This window comes from Tachypleus tridentatus, chromosome 9 (assembly GCF_004210375.1).
Source record: "Tachypleus tridentatus isolate NWPU-2018 chromosome 9, ASM421037v1, whole genome shotgun sequence".
Taxonomy (NCBI): domain Eukaryota; kingdom Metazoa; phylum Arthropoda; class Merostomata; order Xiphosura; family Limulidae; genus Tachypleus; species Tachypleus tridentatus.
This window is the reverse complement of record NC_134833.1, coordinates 24,610,529-24,626,435: the sequence shown is the minus strand read 5'-3', so window position 1 is coordinate 24,626,435 and position 15,907 is coordinate 24,610,529. Positions and strand designations below refer to the sequence as shown.

At 33.5% G+C, this 15,907-nt stretch overlaps 1 protein-coding gene across 3 annotated transcripts; it reads right to left on the bottom strand.

The window, feature by feature from the left end:
* Positions 1-507: 507 nt before the first annotated feature.
* On the bottom strand, positions 508-14,983 carry LOC143224868 (serine/threonine-protein kinase PAK 3-like). 3 transcript variants are annotated; one of them, XM_076453259.1, is made up of 8 exons: positions 14,603-14,983; positions 12,412-12,722; positions 7,503-7,689; positions 6,459-6,551; positions 4,757-4,856; positions 3,512-3,708; positions 2,861-2,998; positions 508-1,113 (listed from the first exon to the last, which is right to left on the bottom strand). In XM_076453259.1, the coding sequence occupies exons 2-8, from the start codon at positions 12,588-12,590 to the stop codon at positions 1,084-1,086; spliced, it is 924 nt and encodes a 307-aa protein (XP_076309374.1). In that variant the 5' UTR covers positions 12,591-12,722; positions 14,603-14,983; the 3' UTR covers positions 508-1,083. The 3 variants fall into 3 exon arrangements, with proteins under 3 accessions (XP_076309374.1, XP_076309372.1, XP_076309373.1); XM_076453257.1 differs by lacking the exon at positions 14,603-14,983 and adding an exon at positions 14,086-14,555; XM_076453258.1 differs by lacking the exons at positions 6,459-6,551; positions 14,603-14,983 and adding an exon at positions 14,086-14,557.
* Between the last annotated feature and the right edge of the window lie 924 nt (positions 14,984-15,907).

Sequence of the window (15,907 nt, the reverse complement as noted above, 5' to 3'; positions counted from 1 at the left end):
AAGTTCATAGCGTAAGTTGCTTTACTCTCTGTATGACAAGTGGATAGTATTAAACTACATAAATAACATTACTTGTTAATGATGCTGACTAGAAGTTCTAAAGCTATTTGAGAGTTGAGCATTTGCAGCCATGTAGTTTCAAAATATAACTGAGATAAAGTTGTTCATAGTAAGTATCTGATAAAACTTACGTTTACAGTGAAGAGGCTCCAGGGTTTGTAAATCGTCTTTCTGGACAAAGCCGAACATTGCAGGATCCAAAATAACTACTGTAATGGTCCTTGGGACAGAGGACACGTTCTTCTTGTTTTTTTTACTTCTGAACTCTCCAGGAGGGCACGGAACTTAAAGAAAGGAATAATTTGTAACTTATACATTTAACCAAATCCTACACATCAAAAAGTTGATAAAACAAGGAACTTATAGATAAATATTTCATAGTATTTTTTAAGTTTTCTGTAAGAGCTGCTTTGTTTATATATTTCCCAAAGAATCATCAGATACCTGGAATGAATAGAAAAAAAATAGTAGAGAGCAACTTGAAATAACATGTGTGTATATAAATATGAAAAATATATTTTTTATGTATTCTAAATTGATTTATTATTGTCAACTTAAAAATATTACATAAAAACGATACTCTTGGGTTTCCAAAATAAGGCACTCTTTCATAAGTTCCTTAACAATGAATGCATATTCCATGATTTTTCATGCAAAAGGTTTATCTATGTTTCAAATTCATTATGTTTTAAACTATGAAACATTTAATATGGTTTAAGATTTACTAATTAATAAAATAATTTCCATAATTTAGTTTGTTTGTTTGGAATTAAGCACAAAGCTACACATTCGGTAGAGAAAATTAATATTATTTTCAAAATCTATGAAACTGAATTATAGAAAATCATGGCACTCAACATGCTACTGCTCTTGGAGAGATCTAACAAACACAATCTGTTAATTTTCTTGTCCTAGAATGATGCCAGTCTTCATAGCCAACATATTTCAACATGCGTATTGGGATATTTGGTTTTTGAGTTGTTAATGTATATATAGTTATAACTGTTGTGACCTGTATTGTTTTCACTGGTCAGCAACTTCCATGAACGGATGCTGTGTGAAAAATAAGAAAAACATTAGTTTAACAAAAGTGCTTATTATACATCACATACAGTTTGGTTAATTAGTCTTTTTATACAGTACTGGGTGAAAGTGTTAGGACAAAAGAATATTTTGTCATTCTTTCTATTTTATGGGATAATTCTTCCATGTTATTACTGATTGTAGTAATGGTTGTGATTCACTGATCACTTTCAACAATTAAATGAGCCAGGATGAGAATACTTATTATTTTAGAATTCCCTACACTTGTACCTTGTACGTGTCATAATGGTTCTGTTTGAATGAATATAGTGATAAAATTCAGGGCCTGAAATAAATGTCATGGTACAACATGCAATGTATTAACTATGTAAAATGAAGCTAGCACTTTGTACCAGTATATACTAGAAGGAATAAATTTCATAGCAAACCACAAATAAATCTTGATAAAAACAGTAATAACACATATACAATGTTATCTTGTCATTCCACAGACCAAAAAGTCCAAGAATTGTCAGTAGAGCAGAGAGTTTGCATAAAAGCTATATGTGATACCAGTTGGTCTCTCCATCAAATTTATCTGTAGTGGTCCCAGAAGGCTGACTGCCACTGGCCTCAAGCATGACATAAATGCCAAATGACAGAAAAGTGTCCAGATTTACAGTATCAAGAAGGTTAGATGATAATGGAATATTTGATTGTATAGCAGTTAAAAACCTTTACCTTGTTCTCCAAATATTGTTAAGAAACTGTGCTGCTGATAATTGGAAAGAATTGATATGGATGGATTAGTCCTTGTTTGAAATAGTTAGTTCAAAGTGCATGTTGTATGTCCCATGGAAGAAAGGCAAAAGATACTTCAATGCATAGCACCTGTGATAGAGCAGGGGAGAGACATTGTGATGGTTTGGGGGTGTCACCTCAGCAGGAGATTTTGCAAACTGTATGGAATAATGAACCAGATTTTGATCCATCATGGTAGACCAAGTGCTTTGCTAATTATTGGTAATGAATTCTAATACAAAGAAGATAATGACCCCATACCGTCATCCAACCTATGCAGAAATTAATTAGCTGAGAGATATGCTGCTGAAGTCATTCAAATGATAGAGTGGTTCCCACAGAGCCCCGATTTCAATCCAACTGAGCAGATCTAGGACTTGATAGACATACAACTTGACAAATCAAAAGTTACTTCCAAAGTAAATATATGGGAGTATATTCGACATATTTCAAGTAAAATTCCAAAGAAAACTGTGATTAAACGTCTTTCAACAATGACTGAAAGACTTTCCATAGTTATTAAAGCAAAAGGGGGGACACAACAAATATTCACTGTTTGTTGAACTCAAACATTCTCACTAAATTTCTCTTGCACTAAATGTGAATAATAATAAAAATATTCATGTTTTACCTGTGATTTACCTTCAACTGTTCTTTGAAAGTAGCCTGAAATTTGATTTTTGACTTTGTCCTAACACATTTGCACAGTACTGTAGGATGAACTTAAATGAAACTAAACATTTTTACAGAGTAAAAATTGATATCTTATGGAATTATGAATATTACAAAATAAATAAATATCACACTATGAGATGTGCCATAGTAAGCTGAAGTTTTCACAACATAAGATGAACAGCCAGTAATAACAACGAATTCCAACATTTAATGATACTGCTTTTTTGGTGTATGTTATGAGGATAACAGGTTCATCTCAAACAAACATAGCCTCGTAAAATAACAGTAATTTATACCACACCTCTAAGAGTTCAGATGCAGTATATCGTTTACTTATGTCCACTTCTAGACACCTGTCCAGGAAGTCTCGAAACACTGGAGACAGGTTGTCTTTATTTTCAATATTCGGTTTTCCATTTTGTGTTATTAAGTCAAATACCTGAAAAAAGAGTGCGACTTTATGACTAAATCAATAACCTAACTTAACAGTATGTACAAATCTTTGGATAATTCTTCCTAATAATGTCTAAATATCACTAAAGATATACCTTTATAGTAATTAAATACCGTGGGTGAATTATCTAGTGTTAGTGTTTATTTATAAGGGTTAACAAAATGGTAGTCATACTATTGCACAAAATAAAGTTTAAGAAGTTGAAAGATAATAATATAACATGTACATTCCACAACATTCAATAATTAACTGTTTGTTACTGTATACAGTTTTGTCAAATGTTCATTGTTGCTGTCATCGTTCCACTGTTCATCATTATCTTCAATACATCTTCATGTTTGAATAATGTGAACAGTGTTGTTTTTGTTTTTATTATAGCTATTCTCCGTAGTTGGTGAAAGACATCCTTAACAAAGCATACGATTGGGTTTTAAAGTACAAATATGTAGATTTTAAGAATTTGGGTACTGGTTGTAATTACTGGTTACCAACATTTACCATGTCACTATTTTCTTGATGATAAGGAGGTTTACCATTGACCATTTCAATGGCTGTTATGCCGAGGGACCAAATGTCAACCTCAGGCCCATACTCTATCTGTTTTACTAATTCTGGAGCCATCCAGCGACGAGTTCCAACCAATGATGTTCGCTTATTTTGTTCTGGGGAGAGCTGAGCACTTATTCCAAAATCAGCTATGTGATGGAAAGAAACAAACATAAAGTTACCATTTGAGAAAAAAGGAAACATAAATAACTGTGAGTCAGCCTTACAATACAAGGTTAACTCTAATTTGGGTTTCTTCTCCTCTTACTGCAAATTTTGACTGTAAAATAGAAATATGTAATCATCCAAATGCACAAATAAAACTTGCCAGCACACAAAAAGTTGATAGAAATCCCCTTAAAAAATGTCAAATCCAACTAAATATACAATTTGTTTTATAATTACCAAATACCTAAATCCAACACTTAAAAATACAGTCTGAAAGTGAAATTATTTCCATTTTTTCAATCGATTTGCCACAGATTTCCTTTTCTTTATTCATATGTATCACATATTTATAAACGTTTAGGTATCAAATCAGAAAATAATTTATGATAATTTCTTGCAACAATGTGGGCTAGTAGTTCATTTGACATAGATTGTACTGTTGCTAGTAAGTACACATAAAATCTTCCTTTTATGTCAAGTTACAATCCTATTGATTAACAGCACAATATGTAGCTGTGTTACACAGCTGGATTTATTTCATTATATGTTTTAAGTTTACAGAAAAAAATCGAATTAAGATTTAAAAGTATTCAGTGCTTTATACAGTTAGAATAAGTCTACTTTTAGTTGGGAATTATTTCTTATTAATATTTTTCAAATTTGATGTTGAAGTAAAAACGAAAAAAATAGAGAACCAGAGTGTAAAATCAAACTATAAAATATAACAACAACTATTTAAAATAATAAAATAAAAACATGGATATATTCTCTTAGAAATCATTCAGAAGATGTATCAAGTAATAAAATGTACATACTTTGTACTGAACTTGAAAACTGGAAACATTTATGTTGATTAATAAGTTACTTTTAGTATAACCAAACAACCCACTGATATCACGTGTTGTTTCAACATCTTCATAATATATATACATTGTCAAATAATCTATGTTAACATGAAACTGTTACAAACAAGTTAAAATACTTAAAAATGCTTGTTTTCACCAAGACACCACATGTTTAAACACTTACCTAGTTTTATGGTCCAGTCCTTTCCGAGTAAAATATTGTCACCTTTAATATCTCTGTGGACTATGTTGTTATCATGGAGATATTGTACTGCCTGGAGTATCTAAATGAAATATGAATTTATTTTAAAGTTAAATGTTTTAAGAGAAAAGTGTAATTTTAATTCAGTGTGCTTGTTGTATTCAATATTTTATCTATGTATGTATATATTGTGATAGTTAGAGACAACAACACAAAAATATCAAAATTCAACATCTTCATAATATATATACATTGTCAAGTAATGTATGTTGACATGAAACTGTTACAAACAAGCTAAAATACTTAGAAATGCTTGTGTTCACTAAGGCATTATATGTTTAAACACTTATGGTCCAATCTTTCCCAAGTAAAATGTTGTCACTTTTAATATCTCTATGAACTATGTTGTTCTGATGAAGAAATTGTACTGCCTGGAGTATCTAAATGAAATATGAATTTATTTTAAAGTTAAATGTTTTAAGAGAGAAGTGTAATTTTAATTCAGTGTGCTTGTTGTATTCAATATTTTATATATGTATGTATATATTGTGATAGTTGGAGACAACAACACAAAAATATCAAAGTTTCTGCACATTAATAACTACCAGAAGCACTTTCATCATGTTATTAGGTTGATATATTAGTTGTTTTAACATCTCTTGCCAACAGGTAAAGATTCTTACTAAAACTAACATCCAACATCAACCTGGCCATGAGTAAAGTGTGGGCTTTGTAGGTTGACACCCAAACCTTGAGTGACTATCCCTCGGTAATTTTAAAATTAAATCATTTCTGAATTAAGGTATTTGCTGTTGTGTCACCAATGTTTTTAATGAAAAATGAAGTTTTTAATATTTTCCATTTTTGTTATTTATATGTTGTATTTACAATACAATATTAAGCGATACTTTTGTTGCTAAGCAACATGACAAAAGCCACTTCATGAAAGTACGATTACCAAAACACATTGGCTTCTCTATATATTATATGTTTAACAAACGAATGCACCCAGCAACTGTCATGTTTTAAGGTTGATATGTTCCGTGTGACAAAGGTGGACTGGCTATTGTGACTCTGATTGCTGGTGGGATGGTATGAGCCCCACCTCATAATGAGATGGCATGCCCCCCCCCCCCCACAAGGGTCTCAGATCACCTCTGCTACATGAGTATGTGATTGTAGATATTCTGAGCCTATTTCAATATAAAACTACAACCTATATAGTTTTCTTGCTCAGCAACATGACATAAAACTCATAATTGGAAAACATCTTTACCAAAATATACTGACTATTTTATATACGTGAAGTTGTTATACAAGGTACCACTTTTTTAATACCACAGATATAAGTTTCTTGTGATACTTAGTGCAGTTGGAATTTCCCAATAGTAAATTAATAATAATTTTGTACACTTGTTGAAGATGTGCTCCATATAATACACCAAAGTGAAACTTTCTGTAACTCTAGAAAGAACTACAGAGAGTGTACACTAGATGGAGCTTCATAATTACTCTCTGAAATGTTATTTAAAATTTCGTCTTCTCTTCCAAAAGTTTATGGAAGCAAGTATACAGAGTTTTGGCAAGGAACTACGATCACTGTTAAACAAACGTTAAAATAAATTACAATCATCAGATCTCTAAAACCTCTTAATAGTTACTAACAACAATCAATATAACATACTTCTTTACATACTGCTGCTGTTTCATTTTCATAAAGACGGGTTTTGGCAAGAACATCAGCCATTGAGCCAACTGCTAAATATTCCATTATTATCTAAACAAATAAAGTTTAAAATTTCACTTACATTTTATTTTTTAATAAAATTATACCTAACAATGAGACAAAATAATTTATTTTTCCTATTTTATGATTCTGTCAGTAATCATATATCTAATAAAACATAAAAGTTCTTCAAATAATCGTTCATGAAGTAGGAACTGAAGTAACATCAGTTGTTTAACATTTTTTAAGTGTGAGATTTTATTGTCTAGAAAGATTTGTGGTTCAAAAAATATATGAACTCAACTTCAAGTGTTAAGGAAGCGTCAATCAGCAAAAAACACTTTTCTACAATTTTGTTGCTTCTTCAATTCTAACTTTTATTTTTCTACCTCAAAAGATGTTTTACATTTTGTGAAATGTGCTCTTTCATATATTGGTAACTAAAGCTGTAATCTGATTCCCAACATTTATAAAATATTAAATTGGAATGTATTTTGTCTAAGAAACTGAAAAGTTAATATTTATTGTATTACACCCGAAACAATGTTTACAGTTTTATATATAATGCTGCATTTGAGGGTATTGTATAAGATGTTAATAATTTAACAAACTCAACCTTCCTGAATAAAATAATTTCAATAACCACGTGTAAAACTTTGTGTGTGAAACATACAAGAAAGATGAATAAAGCAAAGTAAAAAGTAAAGAGTGCTGGTTAGAGATAACATACTGGTAGAAGCTCAGAATGGAAATAGAAAGTTATTGTGTCAGAAGCAAATGTGGCTGCAACCTCCCACACTAAAACTATCACGTATTATTTATAACTATAATTTAAACAAAGCAGACCTCTGAGAGTGATATGTAAAAATATTCTTAAACTTGTAGGGTTGCTTGAAATTGACCACTTAATTAAATAAAAACAGTACGTTAACCTACACACTATAACAGGTAAGATTAAAAACAAAAGAGAATTAACATGTTTGTAACACTAACAACATTTACCCAGAGTTCATCACCATCAAGAAAGCTATCCAAATAACTGACTATGTTTGGATGTTTATATTTCTTCATTATTGAAAGTTCGGTGATGATAAGGTCTTTTCTGAGTTGCTTCATTACATTAATCTTTTTAACAGCAACTTCCAACCCAGTCTCAGTTGTTACTGCAGTATAGACAGTTCCTGAACCACTAAAACAATAAAAGAAAGAACACTATATTACAAAATTTTTACTTTTTCTTGTTCCTGGGCAGAAAGTGTTATATCCCAATTGCTTATGCCTAACGTAAATGGAAAAGACCTATTTTTCTCTTCAAACTTTACTTTTGTGACCTTGGTAATGAAATATTCAAATTTACCACTTTCCAGAACATTCCATGTAGATTCAGTGCTAAGTAGCTAATAAAGAATTTTCTCGAACTTTCTAGAATGTGGTAGGTCTTCCAAGAATTTACAAAAAACTTTTGGAATTTTCTCGAACTTTTCATGGTAATATGTACACAGGGGCTCACCACTAACCACTTCAGTTTAGTTCTAGCTGCCAAAGTGAACACATAGACCTATCTGATTTTATTTATGATGGCATCAACAAGCTGCAAGCACTCTCCAAACGCATTATGCTATGTATGTGGCCAGTTTATCAAGAGTAACCAGTGTGAGAGAAGAAAAGAAGAATCCGTCAAAATCATCCAAATATTGTTTCTGGAGACAAGAGTCAGATTCAAAGTGCTGATGTTGGAGACAGTACCACGTCTGAAACAGGTATACTCTCCAGCCATCCAAGAAAGGTGTGATTGATACGAGCGGTGAACCAAAGGAGATAATCCAAGTGGGTATAGAATGGTTAGAGTGTGACAGATCGCACTAAGCAAGCGAACTATATCCAAAACCCATGCTTCTGGGAGCCGACATCCATACTGTGGGAGGATGATGATCATACTCTTTCACCTGAAGTTCAAAAGACTGAGAATGTCAAACCACCCCAGACTTCAGAACAGAGCACATTTTAAGAATGCAAAATGATATATCAATCTGGGAACCCAATATCCAGTCTTCATAAAATGTCTACCACAGAGAAATTAACTCTCTCTCAAGAGTGAAACTGACCAGAACCAACCCAGGTGCAGCAACATCCTCGGAATAAGATACACAATGAGAGCAGAAGATAAGGAACTGTAACATTCCTCAGCACCTCTACTACGACCCACGACACAGATGGAGTATATAATTGAGCGTGGAAGATCGACATCTGTAATACAAGTATGAGGACTTATGTTGGTTGGTTTTACTCTAAATCCAAAACTCAACCATTGGCAACTGACATCGAGGTCTGGGTAGGATGAGAGATCCAAATTTATGGGTTCAACTGAAATTTGACGTCTTACTTCTTTGGTTTTTGTATGCTTTAATGTAGAGGTTATCATGCCTTCTACACCAACAGAACACCACCACCCTACTCTACAGTGAATGATATTTCTATATGGAATTTTAAGGTATTAAATCATTAAAAAGTATGCCTCTAGAATCCACCACCCCACCAGCTTAGAAATGGAAGGTAGTAAGAACTACCAATCTCCATTAGAAGAAAAGGGAGGCGCATAAAACACAGTGGATAGTCTAAAGGAATAAAAATACCTGAAACAGTGCAATGGATGACCACAAAAACCCAAATTTTAAAAGCAGACCATGATGACTTTCTCAATACAAGACATGGTAGGGATGGACAGCTATCCTATTGTTCTCTAGCCATGTAGGCCATGAGTGATATGGTCTGAGACGAGCGTATTTGTAAAGAAATTCCATCGTGAGGAAAACCTTCAAGGGATCTTTCCAACAGTATGGTGGCGCTGCATGGCCAGATGGTTGAGGCACTTGACTCGTAATCCGAGGGTCGCAAGTTTGAATCCTCGTCACACCAAAAATGCTCACCCTTTCAGCGGTGGGGGCGTTATAAGGTGACAGTTAATCCCACTATTCGTTGGTAAAAGAGTAGCCCAAGAGTTGGCGGTGGGTGGTGATGACTAGCTGCCTTCCCTCTATCTAGTCTTACACTGTTAAATTAGGAACGGCTAATGCAGATAGCCCCCGTGTAGCTCTGCGCGAAATTCAAAACAAACAAACCAATCCAGCAGTATGCACTGCATAGCCATGAAACATAATAAGCAAGTCAATATGGCTGAACAGTGTAAATTTCAAACGTTAAAGAAACTCTCGTCGGGTACAATTCACTATAAAATGAGACCTAAATAATAAGAATTAGAATAAAAAAAGGAAATAAGGTTCCTGAAAAAATTAAATAAAAATTAAAAAAATAACTCACAAGTCAAAGTCACATGGAAATTTGAAAAATGACTACATGTGGAATGCGATAGTCCAACGAGGTAGAAATTTGAAACTATGCAAATAGTGGAGATTAATGTATTTGTAATCCTCTACATGCCCGACTGAAAACAAACTGACATCTGGAACAAACTACGAGAGGACAACAAAAAAAACGAATAAGCAAGCGAACTATATCCAAAACCCGATATCAGTTGCAAAAGAAGGCAGATAGACGGTAAAATGTAGAAAGAGAAATATCACAAACAGAGTATGGTTGCAAAGGGACAGAGAGGCAGGAAGGAAAATCACAGATGGAAACCATTTGGCAATGTAACATTGAAGAGCACGCACAGAAAAAAGTATTTCTGATTTACACGTAGGATAAGAGTAAAAAACGGAAGGAAGGTAAATCAGAGAAAAGTAGAATATATTCTCCATAGTCTTTTAGGTTTTGAAAAATAAAGAGTAATTCAACTGAAGAAGAAGATAGGTAGGATGACAAAGAATAAATGAAATATCATTGGCAAATAAATCAGACTACCAACGTCCAAGATTAAGGGGATAATGAAAGAAATATTAAGAAAAAGTTGGAACAAGGAACACGTGGAAAATGGTTTGAATGAGGGCTGATTGAGGCATTGGAGAACGACATTAAAATATCAGTTAAGAAAAACTACAGAGGACGACAAATCTGAAATAAACTTATCAACATGGAGGGAGAGGTAAATACCCTATGATACTGGAAAAAAAATGAAAAACGTGGGACAAAGCCAACCGATAACAGAAAACCAAGGGCCATAGAGTATTCCAAATCAAACATCCAAGTTATAATCTTAGAAATACAATGAACAATGGTCCAATCAGCTGAAAACTCCTGGCCCAAAGACCAATGCCACAAAACATTCCATTTATGTTACTAAAATTCCATGGAGGAGGGGCAAATGGTACATTCCAGAAATAAAACTGCATTTTCTAAGAAGCTTAAAAATTCTCACAAAGGACCAGGTAAAAACCAAGGATGAAGATGGAGGACAGGAAGAGCAAGATGAGGCACTGATGACTGAGTTGCAAAAGAAGGCAGATAAACGGAGAAAGAGGAAGCTGGAAATCACGGCTGAAAAGGCCAATGATGGGCAATGAGAAGAGCCTGAGATTGAGTGGTATGGATGAAAAAATTATCCAATGAAAAAGTTGCATGTGATAATAAATATATAGGTATATGTTGGTTCAGTCATAACTGAAGCACTAATAGTCATGGCGAAAGGATAAGAGACTGGAGGTGAAAATAGAAGTAATTGGTGGTTGAGGGATGTGGTAAGGACATTAATGTAAGGAGTATCTCACTGTAGTTGAAGCCACCAGAAAACGAGAGGACCAAGAGACCATTTCATTGGACAGTTTTTGTTTGGACAAGAAAGATGACCTGCGGCTAGACTGAAACAACGAGAACGTGACTCACAGTGACATGGATATCATGCGTGTTGACCAAGAAACTAAAGTCCAACAAAATAAAACATATTGAGAAAGGGTGCCACTTTGGTGATTCGGATACGCAACCACTGCAAAACTGTTGACTGAATTATGACAAACGATGTCTGATCAGATGCAATAACTGATCCTAAATCCAAAAGCTCCAAAGTGTTGATATAAGACTTCTCAGCTACAAACCAACACCCCGAAGCCTCCCTGTTGATCGACCATTTCCCTCTATTCATGAATGTAACAAGTAAATACGAATGACGACGATAAACTGAAATAAACTTGCCTATGTGTGGATTTTGTCCATTTATTAAAACAGTTCGTTGTTTATCGTAGGAGGAAGAGCAATAGATGCCTGCAAAGGTTCCCGTGCAAGATTACTAATTGTGAAGAGTTCAAATATCAACTCAATCACAAAGGGATTAAAACAGTCAGAGCAGACCACAACCCCAAAAGCGATAGCGCTTCCTTTAACTGTAATAGATGGAGGAACCAGTAAGAATGCAGTGAACTGAAACATCCATTGAATGAAGTCAGTGAGTAGAAAATTACGCCTTACTAAGATGGGCATTGAAAAACACCCAAATGGGTCAGATATTAGGAATGTTGAAGGAAGACGTCTCTGGTATGATTAAACAGCCCACTCGACTTATCATCTGGAGAACGTTAAGAGTATAAAAGGCAAACTCCTGTTCAGAATGAGCTATCAGTAACCAGTCATCCATATAATAATGAAAACGTATCCTGAGAACAGAGGAATGTCGAGAGAATCCTAAACCTATTTAATAAAAAACACAAGTGGCCAAATCAAGGATGAGTATGCAAAACTGATAACCCACCCCAAAGATATGGTCACAACTGCGGAGCTATAAGGGAAATATTTTTAAATGCCACTGAACGTATAACAAAAATTAAACAAAAAGCAACATATGTTCTTATAAAAACAGAAAACTGACTGATGAAGTGATATTATTAATGTAAAATAATACATTCTAATTAATTAGTTCTACGTTCCAAAAATGAAGTTTTTGTCTATAATATTTTAGTACTGAGTACAAATTTACCTCTAAGCCACTATACCATTCTTTTGAACACAAGACTTTCAAACTCACCCTTGGCTAATTTGTTTCATATTTGTATATTTCTCATTGGGATCTCCCTCAGAAACAATACTTCTCAACACTGTCATGATTTCCTCGTCTGTCACTTCTTTTTCATTTTCCTTGGTTGACATCTTATTGCTGTCTTTATTTGGCTCCTTCAAAGAAACAGCAGTTCTAAACTTTTCCATGTTTTCTTCATCTGTCACTTTCTTGTCATCAGGTTTGGTGGACACAGTCTGCTTAATTATGATGACATCTTTCTCATCCAGTCCAAGTGGTGAGTAGTTCTTCACTTCTTCTTTTTCAACAGATATTACGTTCTGGTAAAGACATGTAGTTATTAATTTTGCAACTCTGACGTTATCAGAGGCGTATTTAGGTAGAGGTTAGAGAAGGCTCAGTCCCAAAGCCTATGATCTTAATGGGAGCCCACTGATAATTTTATTCTATGTAAAATTACGTGGGTGTAAAATCCACAGAAATTAATAGCCCTGGGATTACACAACCTTAAATCTGCTACTGGAAATAATAATTCTAAACCAATGATGTATTTGCAGGTAAACTGTGAATCCAATGTTCTGTCACCAGTAAAGTCATCAAAGAGATGCTTTTGAATTATATAAACCCAAGACTGTGGAAAACTACAATAACCTAGACTGCCATGTGTAAAACCCAGTGAAATAACCCAAAAGTAATATTGAACACTATGGTCTGAAATTTTCATTTAAACCAACTGAAGCTTTGTGCTGTCAATTACTGTTTGTATCACAGTAGAACACTCCTGAACAAGCTGTAAAGAGAAATTTTGAGGGTCTAACTAAAGAAAAAAATAACAAATTTGAGGATCCCATTAGCACCGCGGGCTTATGCTGCTAAAAATCAGGTTTCAATACCCGTGTTGGGCTGAGCACAGATAGTTTTTTTGTGTACAGGGTGGCCCGTAACTCCCTACCTATCCATATATTGTGTCTGAACAACGTTATAATACTAATGATGAGTTGAAGGCAGCTGTTACCGCGGCATTTGGAACAATAACCACTGCTATGTTGAGGAAAATGTATCACAGAACACGGCGTCACATAATATTATGTAGCGAGCGAGAATGAGGGACAGCACACAGATACATTGGATACTTAAGATATATGGATAGGTAGGGACTTACGGGCCACCCTGTAGTTTTGTACTTAAGCACAAACAAATTGATTTGAGTTGTAAAGTTGTTTACTACGTAGTAATGTATTTTATACACCAATACGGATAACAGAAAGTAAATAATATAAATTATTATAAAACAACTACTAAAATATCACAAAAAACATGCTTTTGTCAACAAGGATTAATTATTATCTCTCGACTTTTGTATAAAATGTTATTAATTACACCATTAAAGTTACCTACAAAGTTGAATATCGTATTCACACAAAGAATTAACCTCTCGTGTTTTTATTCTCGCACCTCTTGCTTTATGTCGTTGGTGCAATATAATTCATTTAATGACAATAAAAAATAAGAAAGCCTACACAAGTAATCCTGACATTTAGTTAGTGTTTAATCATCAATAAATAATACAATAGATAATCCTGTGATTTCGTACAAATGAAAGTTTTTGCTGTTGATTTGTTTAATTGCCTAAGGGATTCTCAGTAAATATAATACATCAGATTGTTTGAGTTAAAATCTCACCTTTAATACCCGAAGGATTAGATGGCATAACCCAAGACCTACGAATGCAATAAACACCGCAAAGTAGATTATGAGGTTCCTTAGGTTGTGTAAATATGAACCTTCCATTGAACAACCTTGGTTACATCTCCTAAAATCAGGATAACTGATAATAGAAAGTAAATTTAGAATGTTAAGTAGTCCTACTGTAATTTATGTAACATTAGTCTTATATACATATCGATAATATAGATACAAATCTTTGCAAAAATCCGTACGACCAACAACTGCAATTACATTTCTGTAAATATACGGTAACTGTAAAAATTAACACAAAAGACTTGCTTCCTTAATTATTCATTCCACAACATGTTTAAAGATACAGCTAATTAATGACGCATTCAGTCCAATAAAAAGACACAATATCATCTTTGTTTGAGACCGATATGTTTCGCAAATTCTGTTAACACGAAATAATCAAGTTAATTTTTTACTGATAAAACTATAAAAACTGGTCTTATCGAATCTCATGACTTACCCATAACCAGGATATTTGGTGTTCATGATTGAGATCAGAAAGCTCTTCAATTTCCACCCATGGTTATTTTTTTCATGGGTTATTTTCTGTATGTATGTTAAGAACAGAACTTGGAAGACAAGTGAAGCAATAATTAGTGATGTAATGACGAACAGTGAAAATCTCAGTAGCTTGATGGCTTTCGACAAATTTGATCTTATTTGTCTTAAATACATCGTAGTTAACATTATTGACATACCACATACGAAAAGTAAGTATACTTTTTCGAGTGGTAGCAATTTTTCCACCCACGGAGAGTAAATCAAAATTATACGACTAATATAAATATCATAAGCAAGCATATCCATTTTCTCAGAACGTTTTTTTAAATCTCTTTGACCGTTTTTTGCAGTTCGAACTGGTGTCTTAGCAACAGACGAGTCAATTGTTGTTATGAGGGGTGGTCATTGCTGCAGTTTTCTATTTTAATGGCAAGAACAACAATATGTACCACTATACCAAACTTATTTAGTTGAAGACAGCAAAGAAGGTTTTAAAAGTTGAAGAAAACAAACTCGTGTAAAAATATTCATTAAATAAATGTTCTAAAGAAAATAGTGACTAACATCTAATTTCGTATGAGCTTTTTCTGGAGGGTTGTATTTAATATTTTCAAAAATATAATTTCAAATTAAGGAAGCATCGAAAGCAATGTGTTTTACATACATGTAAAAAATAATTATAGTACGGTAATTTGGGAGGGATATTTGGAAGTTAGGTGATGTATTATAAACGTAGGAAAAGCTTTATTACTCCATGATTATTGGTAGTTCTTAGAAACTGTCCTATACTTTTATAATTTTTGTTAATACAACAATATCAGATTTAATCAGAGTATGATTAAAACTAACAAAGCTTTAGAACATTATAATTTATACACTGCTATTTCAATTTCTAGTACATAACCCTTCAGTATGTCAATGGACTCATACTGCTAAACACCGGCTTTCAATCCTTGTGGTCGGCAGAACACATATAGCTAGCTCACTGTGTGCTTTTATGCCTAATTCCAAATAAAGAGTTATAGTATGTATTTTTATTGTTATGCTAAGTCATAGCGATTTTGACTAGCAGGCGTTAATATCGCACTAGATATTTGGATGGAATATTTACGCTAAAAAGTATGTTGTTATTGATTTGTTTAATGTTGCGTTAAAGTCGTTCACAATGTTTAAAGTGTTTTAACGCATCTTGCCGAGAGGCTTAAAGGGAAAATACGATATGAAGACAGCGTTGATTTGCTGTCAGTGGCTTTGTAATTTGTGT